Here is a 16,719-nt window from a genome sequence, read left to right as displayed (position 1 = left end):
GTGAAGCCGCAGCGAGTGGCTCTGAGCTTTGGCACCTCTAGAAATGCCCAGCTGTGAGACCCTGCTGGGAAAACCTCCCCAGGTGAAGCCACAACCAGTGGCTCGGAGCTTTGGCACTTCTGGGAACCCCCAAACACGAGACAAACACCCCCACCCCCCCCGCCCGGGGGGAGATACAGGTGAAGCCGCAGCGAGTGGCTCTGAGCTTTGGCACCTCTACAAACGCCCAGCTGTGAGATCCTGCTGGGAAAACCTCCCCAGGTGAAGCCGCAGCGAAGGGCTCGGAGCTTTGGCACCTCCGGGAACCCCCAGACGCGAGCGGCACCTCCGAGGGACCTTCCAGCTGCGAGACCCCGCCGAGCAACCACCGCCGGGGAAGGGCGGGGGGGACACACACGGCGAAGGCCCCCAAGGGCGGCTCCCTCCCCCCCGGCAGCACCTTGGCCAGCAGCTCCCCCGCCCCGAAAGCGCGCGGGGGGCCCGTGGCGGTGGCGGGGCCGCTGTGAGGGGGGTGTGTGTGTGTGTGTGAGGGGGGGGTGACAGGGCCGCTGTCCCCGCGCCGCTCGGTACCTGCCGTAGATGCCCTCGGTGATGCGGTTCCGCTTGAGCGGCCGCCGCAGTTTGCTGCAGTCCGCGCTCCGCCGCTTCATCCCGCCGGCCCGGCGCGGCCCGGCCCGCCCCGCTCACGGCAGCACCATCCGCCCCCGCCGGGGGTTCGCGACGCGGCTTCTTGTTGTTGTTTTTTTTTTTTATTATTATTATTTTATATTTTTTCCTTTTTTTCCCGGGTCTATATTTTTTTTTTTTTTTTTTTCCTTCCTCCCCCCCCTTTTTTTTTTTTTTTTTTTGCTCCGGGTTTTTTTTTTTTCTCCCCGGGAAACAAAGAAATAAAAATAATTCCTGGTCCGTCCCCTCCCCGCCGCGTCCTCCCCCCTCCCTTGCGCAGCCGCCGCGCAGCGCCCCGCCTCCGCCGGCGCTGGCCAATCAAAGAGCTGACCCTGCCTGAGTGACAGGGCTTGTAACCAATGATCAGCGTAGAAACGCAGACAGACGGCCCAGTAAACCAATCGCGACGCTGGAAAGTTAGTTCCGCCTCGTGCTGTCGCGCGACTTGCCCACCCCCTTGATTGACGGCCGCGGAAGCCAGTCAAAGAGAAGGGTTTGTGATTGACGGCTTTTCCAGCCAATCGCTGCACGGATATTGGTCTCCGCCCACCCACTCTCCTACCGGGCTGGTTCCCGCCCCGCGTGGTGACCGACAACGAAGCTGCCCAATGGAAGAGGAGCACAAAAATAAAAGGACAGCTCAGCCATCCACTCGGAAACGGAAGAAGGAGGGCCCAATTTCCTCTGTCACCCTAGCCCCGAGGTACCGCCCCTCACGCTTGATTGACAACCTCCCTGGCAAATCGGGTGCTGGGGAAGGGAACGCTAAGTCCCAGGTGCAAAGGCAAGCGGCGGCAGTTTGTGCCGCCCGCACAGAGCGACCTCTGCTAACGGCCCGCCGGGGGGCAATAAAACCCCGCGGGGTGACTGATAGGCCGCTCCGGCCAATAAGCAACGCACACAGCTGAGTGACAGGCGAGCGCTCCAATCGCAGCGCAGGACGCGAGGCCCGAAGATGGGGATAGGCCAATCAGAGGCCGGGAGGAGCCGGCGCTCGGCCAATGGGAGAGCAGTTCCTAAGGGCGGCCTGTGGGGAGGGGGCGGGCGCTCGGCGAGGGGCGGGGTCGGGCGTGTCCGGCCGCTGCCGAGTCACGGCCGGGCAGCGGCGCCGCCCCCGGGGTTGCGGGTTCGAAACCCGGCTCGGGCTTCTCCGCGCCCTGCAGCGCCCCCGCCTTACGGCCCCTGCAGAGCCCCCTCCCCGCGGCCCCTTCGGTCTGTGGGAGCCGTGAGGGGAACAATGGCGGCGCCGCGCCTGAGGGAGGCTGGATCGCGGGCTGGGCCCCGCCCGGCCCGGCTGATGGCGGTGCCCCGGGACTGGGCTGGGCTGTGGGCCTGCCGGGCCTCCATGGGGATAATGGGCCTTCCTGGGGATAATGGGCCTCTCTTGGGGATAATGGGCCTCCCTGCACAAGGGTGGGCGGTGCTGGGCTGAGTCTGAGCTCGGTACAGCGTTAAAAGTGGCCCAGGAGGCTGCCCGGCCCTTGGCTGAGTCATGGGGGTGTTGTCGGTGGCGGAGCTCTAATTTAGAAACGCGGAGTCACAGGATGGTTTGGGTTGGAAGGGACCTTAAACCTCATCCAGTCCCACCCCCTGCCATGGGCAGGGACACCTTCCACTAGCCCAGGTTGCTCCAAGCCCCATCTAATCTGGCCTTGGACACTCCCAGGGATCCAGGGCCAGCCACAGCTTCTCTGGGCAACCTGTGCCAGGGCCTCCCCACCCTCACAGGGAAGGATTTCTTCCTAATATAGGAGTTATTTTGTGCATCACCCTGTCTGAGATCACCGAGCTTTGGTCTCTATGTTTGGGAGGGAGTTTTAAGTTGTGAATCTGAGTATGAGCTTCACAGCGTGGCATGTCACCCTGAGGGAAAACATGGGTAAATTCCTCGCCTTTGGTGTGTTTTCCCTGAGTGTTAACACTGATGGGATTTAGAAACAGGTGTCAAAAGAGCTCACTGTGTTCATTTCACCCTGGTGAAATTGTGGATGGAGTTCTGGGTCATTCTGGGTATGAGTCACAGAATGGTTTGGGATGGAAAGGACCTTAAAGCTCATCTCGTTCCAACCCACTGCCATGGGGAGGGAACCTTGGAGTCCAAGGATTTGGATTATTGTACCCTACATCCTGGTTTGGCAGGAGGAATGTCCTAAAATTAAGGTATACTGGGATTTTCCTGCATATTTTTTTTTCTAGTAGTTGTTTCTGTCACCAGCAGGTGGCTTTATACCCATTTCTGGGCACATTTATACCTATTTCTGGGTACTGTTGGTGTCTCAGCTCAGCCCTTGGTTTGTAATGGCCTCAAAGCAGAAAGTCTGAGATGTGGTTGAAATCCTTTAGTCTGAACAGCATGAATAAAGAGGGTTCAGTTTACCAGAAGCACAGTGGATACTGAGGGGATACAAATGTTTCTTCCAGTGCTTAAAGTGGGCTTATAAAAAGGAAGGAGAGGGACTTTTTATACAGGCAAATGGTGACAGGACAAGGGGGAATGGCTTTGAACTGCCAGAGGGCAGAGTTGGATGGGATACTGGGAAGGAATTCTTGGCTGTGAGGGTGGGGAGGCCCTGGCACAGGTTGCCCAGAGAAGCTGTGGCTGCCCCATCCCTGGGAGTGTCCAAGGCCAGGTTGGATGGGGCTTGGAGCCACCTGGGCTAGTGGAAGGTGTCCCTGCTCATGGCAGGGGGGTGGAATGAGATGGGCTTTGAGGTCCCTTTAGTGGCTCCTGGTTTAAAGCAACAACAAGGACAAACACAAAATCCCTGTGTTTACCAAAAGGCTCAGAACCCCTAAGGCAGCAGGTACCTTGTAGCCACACTGCAGCAACAGGGGTTGGTACAGCTCTGGGTGAAGGCAAGGTGGGAATTAAAGGCTCGGGGTGCTGTGGGTCTATGGTTTGGTTCCCAAACAAAAGTGCTGTTTGTGCCTTCCCAGCCTGGGAATGCCAAGGATTTCCAGGGGATATACTGTAGCTGTTTCAATGGCCATACTGTGAACAATGGACTGATCCCACAAGCAGCAGAGGAAGTGCTGCATCTTCTTGATGTGTCCAGAGATTCCTGATTCTCTGGCGTGGAGTTGGATTCATCACGTGTGAGAAGCTGTGCCTTGGGATGTGGCTGCAGAGCTGTAGAATCACACTGAGCATCTCAACAGGACCTTCCCCACCTTCCTATGAAGGGAATTGGGTCCAGGGTGGACACCAGCAAGGTAAATGAATAATAGTTTTGCATAAACTACAACATCCTGCTCTTGGGAATCCGTGTTCTCCTTTCTTGCCTTTTAGCTGAGCTGCAAGGCTCACCAGCAGCTGGATGGAAGGTGTCCTGGAGCATGGAGGGTGTCCTGGAGCATGGAAGGTGTCCTGGAGCATGGAAGGTGTCCTGGAGCATGACAGCACTGGCAGTTGGATGTGTCTCTGTTCTCAAGCAGTTCTTGGGTTCAGTCCATGTCTGCTGTGGTAAACTGGGGCTCCTGACGTGCCACAGATAAGGAACTGTCCCTTGCCAGCGCCTCCGGGGCTTTTTATCTCCCTTTGAGTTTTTATTCCTGCCACCCCCCAAACCTCCTTTGCTATTGGTTTGAGGTTACTGGAACATTTTTATAGGAAAAAAAGAACACATCAATGTGTTTGTGCCTGATGTAGTCGAGTGCACGATGTCTTCCAATTACCTCAACTTCCGAAACAGCGTTCCCTGGCTGATCCTGCTGCTGGAAGTTCTTTTCCTCATCCGCTCTTACTTTCTCATCTTAGAACCTGATAATGTGTACTGGCTGTACAGCTCCTACCCAGGTAAGACTGGCAGACTTGCTGGGAAAGGAAGGATAATCCCTGCTCCTGTTGTGCCAAGCAGCAGAGATGGGATTCAGTGAGGAGTAGTAGAGTGTTTTTACTGCCCTTTAAACACCCCACCTTGCCTGGTGTGGTGGGAATCCATTTATATCAAAGCCAAGACACAGGTGATGCTAAATTGCATTTTTGGTCTGTTTTCTGCTGCCTGTTTGAGGCAATCTTGACTCCATGGAGGTGACTTTGCTCCTTGTTGAGTCCCTAATGTGTTGTTGTGTTCCGCAGCAGGGAACTCAGGATGGCACTGCTTTCCATTTGAATGCTTGGTGTAAATAAATGAAGTTAATACAGTGGAATGAAGGCTTTAAACATAATCTGGAGATGTGTTTTGTGCCTTGGAAGTGCTGTTGGATTGTGCCATGGCTGTGGTGTGTGACAGGTTTATGGTGTTGTGCAAATACAAACTGATTCCTTGGGACATTCCTGTGTGACCCTCCTTGTTTTGGAGCTGGAAAAATGGGACCTACTTCCCCAACAGTTTGGTGTTTTGCTGTAGGAACCAGCCAGCACAACCATATGAGAATACGACTGTTAGCAGGTCCCAGGGACAATTCCAGGCTTACAGATCCAAGAGCTTCCACCTTGGACAGCCTTTCTGTCCACTTTTATGCAATAGTGCTGATTTCCATGTTAAACTCTCCCTGCAATTTCTGTTCCTTCTATGAGGGCATCATAGAGGTTTCTCTTTGTAACTCTTTTCTTCCTTAATGCCCTCAAGGAATGGATCAGCACTCATTCACAGTAACTCTCCCTGAAAATTTCAACTTAAGCTCTTTAAATTCACCTCAGGAAAACTGAATGTCCAAATTTCCTTGCTAAATGTCCTTCATTTCTCTTGTGCTTTTTGACTCCTCAACCCCCATCCTATGGCATCCATTCAGAGCACTTTGTAAAAATAGATTCAAGGTCAAGGATATTGGTTTTTTGATTACTTATGGATTGAGAAGAAAGCTCTGGAATTCTCTGCAAGTACTAAATGGCACTTGAATTTTTATCTGGAAACTTCTTAGTTAATTGTGATTTTTAATATATTTTTTTTAAAACCAGAAATCCAGTCTGCATTAATAATTTCACTACTCTCTTGGTCTTTTCTGTCATGCAGACTTTCAAGATGTCAACCACATGGTGATTTTTGGATTTGGCTTTTTCCTGATGGTTCTGAGAAGATGTGGGTTTAGCAGCACTGGATTCAACCTCCTGATCATTGTACTTGGTGTCCAATGCTCTGTGTTGGTAGAAGATTTATTAGTTTCCTTTTCTCTAGAGGCAAAGGAAGGTATTCTGAAAAGGTAATTAGTTCATGTTAGAATTGGAATCATCCAGAACTGCTGATTGCTCTTTATGGAGGTTAATGCCTTGTTATATGGACCTTTTTGGGAATTAGCATAGTCATATTTGCAGACATTTTAGAAGGCTTTGGGTTTTTAATGCATTTTACTGTGTGTCATTCTTTATTGGCCCTGCTGTCATCCTGATACAGAATAATTTTTTCCTTTTCTTTCTTTTCTTGCAGTATAGCAAAGGCTTTTATAAGTATGACAGCTGTGGTCATCTCCACTGGAGCTGTTCTTGGGAAGACTAATCTTGTGCAGTTAATTGTGATGACACTTGTGGAATTAATAGTTTTCTATGTGAGCAGATGGATCAACAGGAGATACCTGGAGGTACTGCAGCATGATTTCCAAATACATGGGAGAAAATTTCACTGGGATTTTGGAATGTTGCCTTTTTTTGCTGGTTTCTTGGTGCTGTGCTGACAGGAACATCGGGGTGTTTTATCTCAGATCATGGCTGTGTTTTCATTAAAAGATGAAGTCTGACTTTGGGATTATACTCAAGGACATCAAACTCCAAACCCTGCACACTCTATACCTGTATCTTTGGCCTGGAAGGGTGACCTGATCTGATGGATTGGGGTGCAGTGCATTTGGCCTTGCCAATGCCCAGACCACCCCCTACAGATGAATGAAAGCCCTGCCCCATTCTAAGGCACTAAGTGCCCTTAAACTTTGCCCTGTGCCAGTTCAGCTTGGCAGATTTCCAGTGGGAATGGTGTCCAGCAGCATCAGGCCTGCAAACATACCCCAAACTATGTATGGATCATGTGTTTATGAGCTGCACTGAGTTCAGATAACTCAATCTCATGTAAATAACTCAAGCATAAGCTGAGGGACTGTGAAAATAAGTTGCTTAGAGGGAGGTAACATGAACAACTGTATCAGGAACTGCATCAAAGGCTTCATGTGGCCCTAAATAGACCACAAATTTGAATGTTCTGTTGGTACAGATTGGAGATCATCTCAGCCTGATGCATGTGCACCTGTTTGGAGCCTACTTTGGGCTGGCAGTCACCTCCTGTTTCCCTGAGCCCTCCCCAAGGCTGGACAAGAACAGGAGCACCCCAAAGTCAGACTTGTTCTCCATGTTGGGTAAGTCTTTGGCTCCAGCGCCTCAGCTGGAAGAAGAGGTTGCAGTGAGAACATAAGGGAGGTTTTTGGGGTGCTGGGCACAGCAGGCTGAAGGTTTTGAATCCAAAATGCAGGTGTGAGTCAGCCAGGCATAGAAAACTGCTGCTGTGGCTGGTGGTTTCTGACAACGGGCTGGTGACTCTCAGCATGTTCCCTACCAGGCCACTCCTGCAACGGCTGTGGCTCAGTTTGCTTTTGTCACCCTCAGCATGAAGGTTGTGCCAGGGTAACTGTTCCTTCTCCAGGTGAACCATTCCCTGTCACAGCCCACTTGTCCCCTTTGGGCTTGTCTAGGCACGTTGGTGAGCAGCCTGTGTGCCAAAGCTGAGGTCCTAACGTGTATTTTGGTAGAGCTCCCAGTCCCCACTGGGGCCAAGGCTCAGTTGTGTTTGCAAGGTGGTGTGCAGAGATAGAAATAGGCAGTCCCTGCCTAGTAACATAAATGAAAAGATAAAAGCCTCGTGAAGGGTGGGGAGTGTGATACAGGCAGGCCCAGGAGAAAGGATCTGAGTGAGGACAGGCTGAAGGTGTGGGAGTCCCAGCTTTGTCCTTACAGAAACAATTTGGTTTCTTTATTACCTTGACTTCTGTTGTGTAACTGCCACCTGCTGAACTAAGATCTTCCTGCAGGGGTCCACAGAGTCTAATTCTTAGTCAGTCTTTGCCCAGTCGAGGCAAAAGAAGTTTAAATGCTGCTCTTTTGTGTTCCTGGAGTTCTTGTTTGCTGGAGAATTCAAGATCAGTATTTTCATCTAACTCAGTGTTAAACCTTCATTATAATTTTAGTACAGCTTGCTACAACCAAGTGCTCGCTATTTGGAGTAATTATATTGTTATTTCTTGAATAATTCCTGAGGTAACTTGGGTAGAAAGGAGCAACTGAGCAGGCAAATTCCTTGGGAAGAATCATCAAAGAGGTGGAGAGGATTCTGTTCTTATTATTCAGTTCATCCTCATTTCTATTCAAACCCTACCAGGAGACAAGACAACCAGCACCAGTCATACTGGCAGCCAAGGCAAAAGACACACCAAAGTGCAATTGGGGGTTTTTTTTACAGTGGTTTGTACCATGGGGGCTGTTTCCCTTCCTCCCTGGCTTTCATTCTCTCACAGCTGGTTTTGAACAGTAATTCCACAGTTCCATGAAAAGGAGGAGAACTTTTGACCAAGGGGCAGGTGCCTCTCAGGGCTGTCTGCTCTCCTTTCTTTACAGTTTGGGAATTACAGTGAGTGCAAACTGTGGGCACTCCAGATGTGCTGGATTCACTGTGGTTCACAGCAGGTAATGAGAGTTTCTTGTTTTTGTCTCCAAGGCTGTGTCTTTCTCTGGGTGTTCTGGCCAAGCTTCAATGCTCTGCTCATTCAGTTCAGGATGAAAGCACTCCTCAACACCTACTTGGCCCTTGCAGTGAGTGCTGTAACTGCCTTCCTGTTGTCTGCTCTGACCTCAAAGGATGGGAAATTCAGAATGGTAAGGCACGAGAGAAAATCCCTTCATGGAGAAGATTTTTCTGTTAATCTCAGTAATGGACTGGTAATATAATAGCTGTTAACTAAAAACAAGTCCAGGCTTTCAGCCTGACAGTCATCAGAGTAACAGAGTGGTTTGGGTTGGAAGAGACTTTAAAGCCCATCTTGTTCCACCCCTGCCATGGGCAGGGACACCTTCCACCAGCCCAGGTTGCTCCAAGCCCCATCCAACCTGGCCTTGGACACTTCCAGGGATCCAGGGGCAGCCACAGCTTCTCTGGGCAACCTGTGCCAGGGCCTCCCCACCCTCACAGGGAAAGATTTCTTCCTAATATTTAATCTAAACCTTCCCTCTTTCCATTCAAAGCCATTCCCCTTTGTTTTATCACTAAATAAAAAGTCTTTTAACTCCATGTTCTTGTTTTATTTTACAGACTCATATCCACAGTGCAGCACTGGCTGGTGGGGTCACTGTTAGTTTTACAGCAGAGATGATCAGTCATCCTTGGATTGCCATGATTTTGGGTCTGCTTGGCAGTGCCATCAGCATATTAGGATCTCACTGTTTACAGGTAGTATTCAAAACCTGAAGTTGTTTTCGTGGAACCTGTGTAAACTTCTTTTCCAATGTAGGATACCTCAAGGGAAACCTCTTTTTCAAAGAGATTAAAACTAAGGAACCCGAGGTGCTTTGAGCAGAGTGCAGGGTTGGAACTTGCAAATTCTCTAGGTCTGCAACAGACAATATGCAATTATCAGCTTGTGTTCCTGTATATCAATTAAATCTTTCCTTCTTCCCAGAGGTGCTTGAATCCTCCTCTCAAAATTCATGATACTTCTGGAGTTCATTTCACCTTTGGCTTGCCTGCTGTGCTTGGAGGTCTTGCCCAAGTTGTCCTCTTAGTCATAAGAGAATGGACTAATTCATCGAGGTACTTAAATTTTTGTTATTAAATAATAAATGATCATTATTGCAGCTGCCCTGAGAAGAGTTCTCATACCTACAGAGAGCCTGAGTGTCATCACAGATAAATTGTTTTATACCAGATAACCCAAGATAATCCCTGAAGTCCAAAAGGTCAGTAAAAAAGGGCTTTGAGAGTTGAGCAGACTTTGGATCAAAACTTTTATATTGGTTTTGGGTCCTCTTTTCTGTCTCCCTTTCTATTTGACATTAAATACAGCAGAAATGGGAGATGAAAGCTGGGAATGTGCCTCCTTCCAAGACTCTTTTTAGCTTTTGAGGTGTTTTGAGGAGCTTTGTGTGCAAAGAGAGGGGAGGGAGAAATCAGAGTGCAGCATGAGGGCCTTATACTTCTAGTCATGTTCTTACTGAAACAAATTTAATGAAGTTTTAGTACCACAGTGATGGTTTCTAAGGAGAAAATATGTCCCCTAAAGTCTGTATTAGTTTTCTGGTAGGATCTCCTAAAACATCCAACTGCAGCTGCAGAGAGATTTGGGAATGACAGAGTTTTGATGAGAGGTTTTGATGTAAAATACTGTTTATATACAGATTCATTCACAGTCCTGATGCTAAATTCAGCAACTGTAAAAGGTGAAACACTTGTTTTCCTTTTCAGTCTGGGTTATTTGGTCCTTCTTCACCTTGGTGCCTTCTGCCAGACCATCAGCCTTGCCTTGATAACAGGTTTTATCACAGGTCAGTATTGAAACACAGGTTCCAGTAATTTCTTCAGTGTTTCCTCAGGGCAAGTTTCCCTGAGTAAATTATTTGTAAAGCAGCCACAGAAACATGAATGCCAGGGGGTCTTCACATCCAGCCTTTTGAAGAAGAGGTGTATTGCACATCAATAACCCAGCAGCACCATTCTTTCAGTGCTCAAGTTTATTTTAACCGAGGCTTAACAGCTGCCTTCACATTTCACACAGGAGATGTGTGAAGATGAAAATATTTCTACATTTGGGTATTGTCTTGGCGACAGAAAATGCTATTTAGGGCTTGTCACTTCTTATGCCAGTTGGTGTAAATGTGCAGGGATTCACTAAAGTCAGGAGCTGCATCATTCCAGCACCAGGCCTTTGATCAGGAGTGGTTTGGGATCAGCAGGGCTCACGTGGCTCCCACGTGAGGTTCTGTTTTGTGACAGCTGCTGCTTTTCTAGAGCTGTTAATTCTGTCTTGAGTAAAACAGAAATGGCTGGTGAAAATTGCTGTGAAATCCACTCTTAAAACGATTGTTTTGTGATCTAAAACCTTTGCATTACCTTGAGTGTAATTAAAAAGTTGAGCAGATTTTTATTCAGCTAAAAGAACCAAACATTCAGTGCTTAACCAACTTTAAAAATCGAGATATATCCATCTGAAACCCCAAGCTAACAATGCTGATAAGCCAGATTGCTTTAAATACACAAGGCATTTTTCATGCAAGAAGTTAATATTTTTGATGTAGTTTTAGAGTCTAGCAGGCTGTTTAATTGGGTTTTACCTAAAGCAATTAATTTTTAATATCAATAAGCCTTGATCCTGGCAAGCTTCTCTCTTTGTGTTAAAGGTCAGCTTCAGTCAAGGGGCTCTGCTGAAGCATTTAGTTCTGACTTTGTATTTTGATCTGTGTTACATTTGGATACATGTTACTAAGAAACTTCCAGTTACACAAAACCTTCCCCTTTTCCTGATGTTTATATTTATATTGGATATATCTGTTTTTACAAATAGGTTTTATCTTGAACACCAGACTGCTCAAGATCATCCCTGTATCAAAGTACTTTGAAGACCAGTTTTACTGGGAGGTAAGTTTTTAAATGTGAAATTAACTGTGTGAGAGTATATTTAGCACCTTGATGAAGAACTTTGGGTATTGAATTAAACATATAAAAAAAGGGGATATTCCATTTCACAGCACATTTTGTTTGATGCACAAACACAGGCCTCGGGCACCTTTAGGTGCTTGTTGAGATGCTGTATCTGAATTACAGAAAAAAGAAATGGATGAAAATAAGCTTCTAATCAGGTTTTCCATTGGGGTTTTTTGTACAGTGATTTTCTGACACAAGAATGTTTGCCTTTACAGTTTCCCCATTTGGCTGTTGAATTTTGAGTGCAAGATCCCAGCTGACCAAGATAAGATTTTCCTCTTTGTCACTAGAGAAAATGAAGTAGCTATGATGGGTGGAAAGAGCACTGAAATACCAGTTCCCAGGCCCACAAAAGCCATCCCAGTGGAGACACAAATAATTAGTATTAAACTAGTTATTCTCCAAAGATACTGAGTGTAAATTCACAGATGCAAACTTGCATTTAGCTTTTCTGCTTTGTTGGTCTTGCCTTAAATAAGATATGTACAAAAAGGTTGACTGCATTCATGGCTGTAATGGCTTATCAATCCAAATGCTTGGAAACTTTAAACTATTTTTAGCTCCCAAGTTTAAAAGCCAAAATTATGTATTTCAAAGTGTGTTTTTTCAAGGAGCACTTCTTATCTAGAAAAGTTCTCAACTGCATGTTTTTAAGCTAAATTGATTCTGTTGAAGGCCTTGTTAAGGAAGGATTTGATGGGTGAGCTGGATCTGGGCCAAACTCTGCATCCTGCCAGACTGAACTCCTTGAGTTCTCTGACTGCTTAAAGACAAATCTGTCATTACTTGGCTCGGGCTATTTGGAAGTTCAGATGGCAAGAGGTTCAATTGTTCTTCCTGTGCATGGTGCCCCTGAAATCAATTTGGTATTTGCTGCCAAATCTAAAATAAGAGCAGACCTCAGGTCAGTGTCTGGGTAGGGACAGCCTGTACCACCACAGGGTCAGCTGCCACCTGAGGGGACTGAGGGAATAATCCTCAGAGCCGCCTGAAACCAATGCCAAGACCCAATTTTGGAAGTGGCTTATTCCAAGACAAGCAGGGGACTCTGGGGCCTAATCACACAGAGGATTCTCTGCAAGTGCACCCTTGTTTATAAGTGGATTGTGATCCTCGCTGTTTGTTCTTCATCTCAAAAATAGCTGACACAGAAAAAAACTCTTTCCAAAATGCTTACCTAATAAAGAAGTGAAAATGTGACTGTTTTTGTTTATTCAGCACACTTGTTAAAAATGAATGAGGAAACCCATGACATTGAGGACCAGGCTGTTCTTTGATGCTCACTGACCTCATTCATTCTTTAGGTGTTGAGCAAAGCAGGTCTCTACAGTTACAGAAATGAAACAGGTTCCAAGTAATGAAAAATTACTTGCAGAGGAGGGGCCAGTTTTCTTTGTTTCTAGGTCACAAAGGAGCCAGTGATCTGCTGAGTTAATGAGCTGCCCACAGCTTCCACCAGCCTGGACACACAGAGTGTTAACTCACAGTTAACTCACCACTTACTCCGTGAGTAACAGTGGGATCCAGGCCCAGCTTGTGTTCTTCACTTCCTTAACTTCCCAGGAACCAACCAAACATAACTTGTGCAACACAAACTCCTGTTTTCTGTCTTTAAGTGACTAATATTTTATTCCATCTCCCTTACCATTGATTTCCTGAGCAAGTGGTCTGGGTGAATGCATAGGAAGGGGCAGACACAGGATCAGAACTCTCTGATCTGAGCAGTACCTTTTTCCAGAGAGAGAATTCCATCTGAAGAGAGAATTCCATCCTTTTCTCTCACAGTGGTTAGAAAACAGCTGAGCACAAGCATTGTGCATGAGCTACTTCCATCTAGAGCCACTATTTAATTTGTGCCTCTCCAGTGTCACCCACAGCAACACTAAGTTGTTACTTGCCAGAGACTTCCTCATTATCACCACAGGATAAATTAAATATTCAGAGAGAGGTAAAAAAAAAATCCCAAACCAACATATTATGCAAGAAAAGCCACACACCAATTATCTTTGAAACTGAAGAAATGGTTATATTGTCCAGATATAGGAAATATTTAATAAATATATGTTAAAAAGTTGTTTTAAAGCATTTTAGTAAGTTTTTCTTCGTAAATAACGTCATAGAAACAGCTGGTTAAATACATCACATTCCATTATCCTGTTTATTTGTAGCAAATGTATCAGAAAAGTGACTCCACTGTTACTTGTAGCAATTTTACATTTCTCAAAAAACACCACGACATTTAAGTGGACGTACAAGAGTAAAAAAAAAAAAAAAATCAAACACAATAGAGCTGGAATTTTTAGTGCTTTCAGCTTTCCTTGATTTATCTTTAGACATAATGGAAGGTCACGGTTTACAAAATGGTTTTTACAAAATTTTGGGAGTGTGCAGTTAAAACCCAGCCTGGCCAGGGCACTTCCAGAGGGGAGTTCACTGCCACAAATCTTCCGTGCGACCAAACTTGAAGACCAGTCCTCTGTTTAAAACAGAATAAAGGGACATAATGAGCACACAAGGGAGCAAATCAAGTTTTAAAAACGTGATTTCAGGGAGCAAACTGTGGTATTTGCAAACCCACTTCTCTGTCCTGCACGAAACCTGTGCAGGCAGATCCCAGAGATCTGCTGCCTTCACTGGTTTATTCACACAGGTCTGGTTACAAAATGGGGCTTAAGGAAAAACCAGATTACAGCAAGTTTCAGTTTTTGTCATAAAAAACAAATTAGATAAGAAACAACCAAAGGAAGATAGGCTTACCCGAAAAAGATGAATGCATTCTGGAAAAACACAGCTATTCCTGGGTATACCACTGGTTTTTCTAACAAAAGAAAAAAAAAAATCTCTGTAAATTTTTTTTGAAGTGATTTTCAAGCATATCCCATTTCTGACACCTTTTGCTAATTTAGCATATAGGCTCTGGAAGCAATTTTCACAAACTCTGTAATTTTTGTTCTGGGAATAAGTGCTCACCCAGGGAATTATTCCCATAAAACTGCAGCAGTTTAATTATATTTGTCCAGTTCCCAGCTGAGCAAGACCTGTGTTTCTAGAGGGTAGTCAGAAGTTTGTGACTTAGAAATAGATAAAATCCCTCCCAATGTTAATACAATGGGATAGTGGTGTGTAGGGAACTAAAATATTCAAACAGGGGCTGCCTGGAAACTATATACAAATAAGCTCTAAAATTCAACAGCCATTTAAAATATTTTAAACTTCCAAAACCAGGTCAGGCCTTACCTTTAACAACGTAGCCTCCAAAAAGGATCCACATGGAAGCAATGAGAGATCCAAAAGCCATCATAAACCCAATGAACAGCCAGATCCGAGCCCCTGGAACGAGACAAGAGGGATGTTTGGTGCCCGTGTGTGAAGATGGGCACCGTGGCTCTTGTCTCAGGCACACAAAGCCCAGCCTGGCACAGCTCTCCCAGTTTTTCCAAGGCTCAGTGGATTCCCAGATCTGTACCTGTCTGCCCCAGGCAGCCCTCGCTGTAACTGTCCCCCCGCACTTGGCCGTTGGACACCGCGTTGATCCTGAGGGAGAAAACCAGAAAATGGGATAAATCCCCTCTGTTTGAAGCCTTCTATTAATTGCACAAAGGAGTGTGTAGCTCTGATTGAGGAATGGCCCTTACATCAGGAATGCAATGGTGGCTATAACCCCACAGGCATGGTAGGAGTGGTTGAAGTCTTCCACTTTAGGGTATTTCACAGCTGCATCTATGATTATCCACCAGCCTGTAAAAAACTAGGGGGGAAAAAAAGAAGGAATATGGCTTAAAGTACAGACACAAGCCCTTTTACAATACCTAAGACTGCTCTAGAAAAAAAATAACACTAATATATAAAATCATTCTTACGATCTCCAACAGGGTAAAGTGATGGTATGAGTAGTTTTGCTGTTGGCTTGGGAACAAGGTTGGATGCAAAGCCAGAGATTTCCCTACTCCAGCAGTTACTCCATGAAGCTTAAGAAACACAAGGATGCAAGAACCCAGAACAGATTTTGTTCCTAACTTTGCTGCTAGGTACAAGGACAATGTATCCCTGTTCTTCCTTTTCACAGAAGTGTTCAGGTTGGAAAAGTCCTCCACAGTGGTGGAGTCCAACCACTAACACAGCACCACGTTCACCACTAAACCATGTCCCCAAGTGCCACATCCACACATTTTTTTGAACACTTCCAGGGATGGTGACTCCACCACAGCCCAGGGCAGCCTGTTCCAATGCTCCCAGCGAAGAAATCATTGCAAAAATCCAACCTAAGCCTGCCCTGGCACAACTTGAGGCTGTTTTCCTCTCATCCTGCCACTTTGTTACCTGGAAGAGAGGAGCCTTCCAAGCTCTTAACAACCTTTAGCTCCTGACAGCTGCCTAAACTACACCTAGGGGGCCTGACAGCAGGGCAAGCACAGCAGTACCAGCACTCCCGCGGCCACAGAGGCGATGGTGTTCCGCTTCTCCCCCCAGTCCACGCACTCCGAGCACCTCAAGCTCTCCAGAAAACCGGACATTTTTCAGAACTGGAGGAGAAAAAAAAAAAAAACAAAACAAAAAAAAAAAAAAGCAAGAAAAGGGGAGGTTTATTTCCGAGAGGAAACCATCGAGCCGTGCAGGGGAGGTTCGAGCAGCCTGAAAACCGCACGGCCCGTGTGGAGCGGCCAAAGCCCCGCCGGTCACCGGCCCCCGCGCTCGGGAGGGGTGCGGGGGCCGCGGCTCCGCGGGCGGGGAAGAAGCCCCGCGGTCCGTCCTGCTCGGGGCCCGCGGTCACCGGCACCTCCCGCACCCCCCACACTGCGCGCCCCGCGAAACCCGCGCACCTCGGACCCGCGCATCCCCCACACTGCGCGCCCCGCGAAACCCGCGCATCCCCGACCCGCACGCCCCCGATCCCGCACCCCGCGCACTGGGCACTCTCGCCCCCCACACCTCGATCCCGCACCCCGGGATCCGCACCCCTTCAACCCCGCACACTGCGCACCCCGCGCAATCGGCGCACCCCCGACCCGCGCAACCCCTCAAACTGCGCATCCCACCAAACCGCGCATCCCCGATCCATCACCACGACCCGCGCACTCCCTCCAAACCGCGCACCCCTGGTCCCGCACCCCGTCCCGCACACTCCTCCAAGCCGCACATCCCGATCCCGCACCCCCTCAAACCGCGAACCCCCGGTCCCGCACCCCGACCTGCGCACCCCCCCAATCCGCGCACCCCGATCCCGCTCCCCGGGCACTCTCGCCCCCCTCATCCCCGGTCCCGCATCCCCTCACCCCGCACCCCTCGCACCGTCACGGGACGCGGCGGGGACCCCGCGCATGCGCCGCGCGCGCGCAGGGCGCGGGGGGCGTGTCCCGAGCGCTGTGGGCGGGGCGGGAACACGGGGGAGGAGACGATGCCCCTCCCGCCCGCGCGTGCGCCCTCGGCGCGGGGGTTACGTAAG

The 16,719-nt window shown here is 47.9% G+C and overlaps 3 protein-coding genes across 11 annotated transcripts in view; 1 reads left to right on the top strand and 2 right to left on the bottom strand.

The window, feature by feature from the left end:
* The window catches only part of MACO1 (macoilin 1), a 30,148-nt gene extending 29,320 nt beyond the window's left edge, over positions 1-828 (bottom strand). Inside the window, exon 1 of the mRNA XM_027661360.1 lies at positions 571-828. Within this exon, the coding sequence (XP_027517161.1) occupies positions 571-650 (80 nt within the window). The 5' untranslated portion in view covers positions 651-828. The remainder of the gene's footprint in view (positions 1-570) is intronic.
* Positions 829-1,230: 402 nt separating this feature from the next.
* Positions 1,231-12,476, top strand: LOC113955636 (RH-like protein). 5 transcript variants are annotated; one of them, XM_027661366.1, is made up of 11 exons: positions 1,231-1,369; positions 3,956-4,462; positions 5,622-5,808; positions 6,033-6,183; positions 6,807-6,948; positions 8,301-8,458; positions 8,892-9,029; positions 9,259-9,389; positions 10,041-10,120; positions 11,137-11,210; positions 11,492-12,476. In XM_027661366.1, the coding sequence occupies exons 2-11, from the start codon at positions 4,327-4,329 to the stop codon at positions 11,516-11,518; spliced, it is 1,224 nt and encodes a 407-aa protein (XP_027517167.1). In that variant the 5' UTR covers positions 1,231-1,369; positions 3,956-4,326; the 3' UTR covers positions 11,519-12,476. The 5 variants fall into 5 exon arrangements, with proteins under 5 accessions (XP_027517167.1, XP_027517162.1, XP_027517166.1 ...); XM_027661361.1 differs by having other exon boundaries at positions 3,604-4,462; XM_027661365.1 differs by lacking the exon at positions 1,231-1,369 and adding an exon at positions 1,750-1,878.
* Positions 12,477-13,406: 930 nt separating this feature from the next.
* On the bottom strand, positions 13,407-16,625 carry TMEM50A (transmembrane protein 50A). Of its 5 annotated transcripts, none has more exons than XM_027661370.1 (7): positions 16,566-16,625; positions 15,698-15,810; positions 14,912-15,024; positions 14,743-14,810; positions 14,514-14,606; positions 14,034-14,094; positions 13,407-13,752 (listed from the first exon to the last, which is right to left on the bottom strand). In XM_027661370.1, exons 2-7 carry the CDS (start codon positions 15,788-15,790, stop codon positions 13,707-13,709), a joined length of 474 nt encoding a protein of 157 aa, XP_027517171.1. In that variant the 5' UTR covers positions 15,791-15,810; positions 16,566-16,625; the 3' UTR covers positions 13,407-13,706. The 5 variants fall into 5 exon arrangements, with proteins under 5 accessions (XP_027517171.1, XP_027517170.1, XP_027517172.1 ...); XM_027661369.1 differs by having other exon boundaries at positions 15,698-15,799; positions 16,566-16,623; XM_027661371.1 differs by having other exon boundaries at positions 16,550-16,604.
* Positions 16,626-16,719: the final 94 nt, after the last annotated feature.

The sequence above is a fragment of the Corapipo altera genome, unplaced genomic scaffold (assembly GCF_003945725.1).
Source record: "Corapipo altera isolate COAL_440 unplaced genomic scaffold, ASM394572v1 201, whole genome shotgun sequence".
NCBI classification, from domain to species: Eukaryota; Metazoa; Chordata; class Aves; order Passeriformes; family Pipridae; genus Corapipo; species Corapipo altera.
The sequence above is the reverse complement of the archived record's forward strand: the minus strand, read 5'-3'. Positions and strand labels throughout refer to the sequence as shown.

Bases quoted from the DNA above. Each gene is read 5' to 3' on its own strand.
- LOC113955636 (XM_027661366.1), top strand. From the start codon at position 4,327: ATGTCTTCCAATTACCTCAACTTCCGAAACAGCGTTCCCTGGCTGATC. The intron at 5,809-6,032 runs GTAATTAGTTCA...CTTTTCTTGCAG, and splicing joins AAGGAAGGTATTCTGAAAAG to TATAGCAAAGGCTTTTATAA. The intron at 11,211-11,491 runs GTAAGTTTTTAA...TTGCCTTTACAG, and splicing joins AAGACCAGTTTTACTGGGAG to TTTCCCCATTTGGCTGTTGA.
- TMEM50A (XM_027661370.1), bottom strand. From the start codon at position 15,790: ATGTCCGGTTTTCTGGAGAGCTTGAGGTGCTCGGAGTGCGTGGACTGG. The intron at 14,095-14,513 runs GTAAGGCCTGAC...TTCTTTTGTTAG, and splicing joins TGGAGGCTACGTTGTTAAAG to AAAAACCAGTGGTATACCCA. The intron at 13,753-14,033 runs GTAAGCCTATCT...TGTTTTAAACAG, and splicing joins AATGCATTCATCTTTTTCGG to AGGACTGGTCTTCAAGTTTG.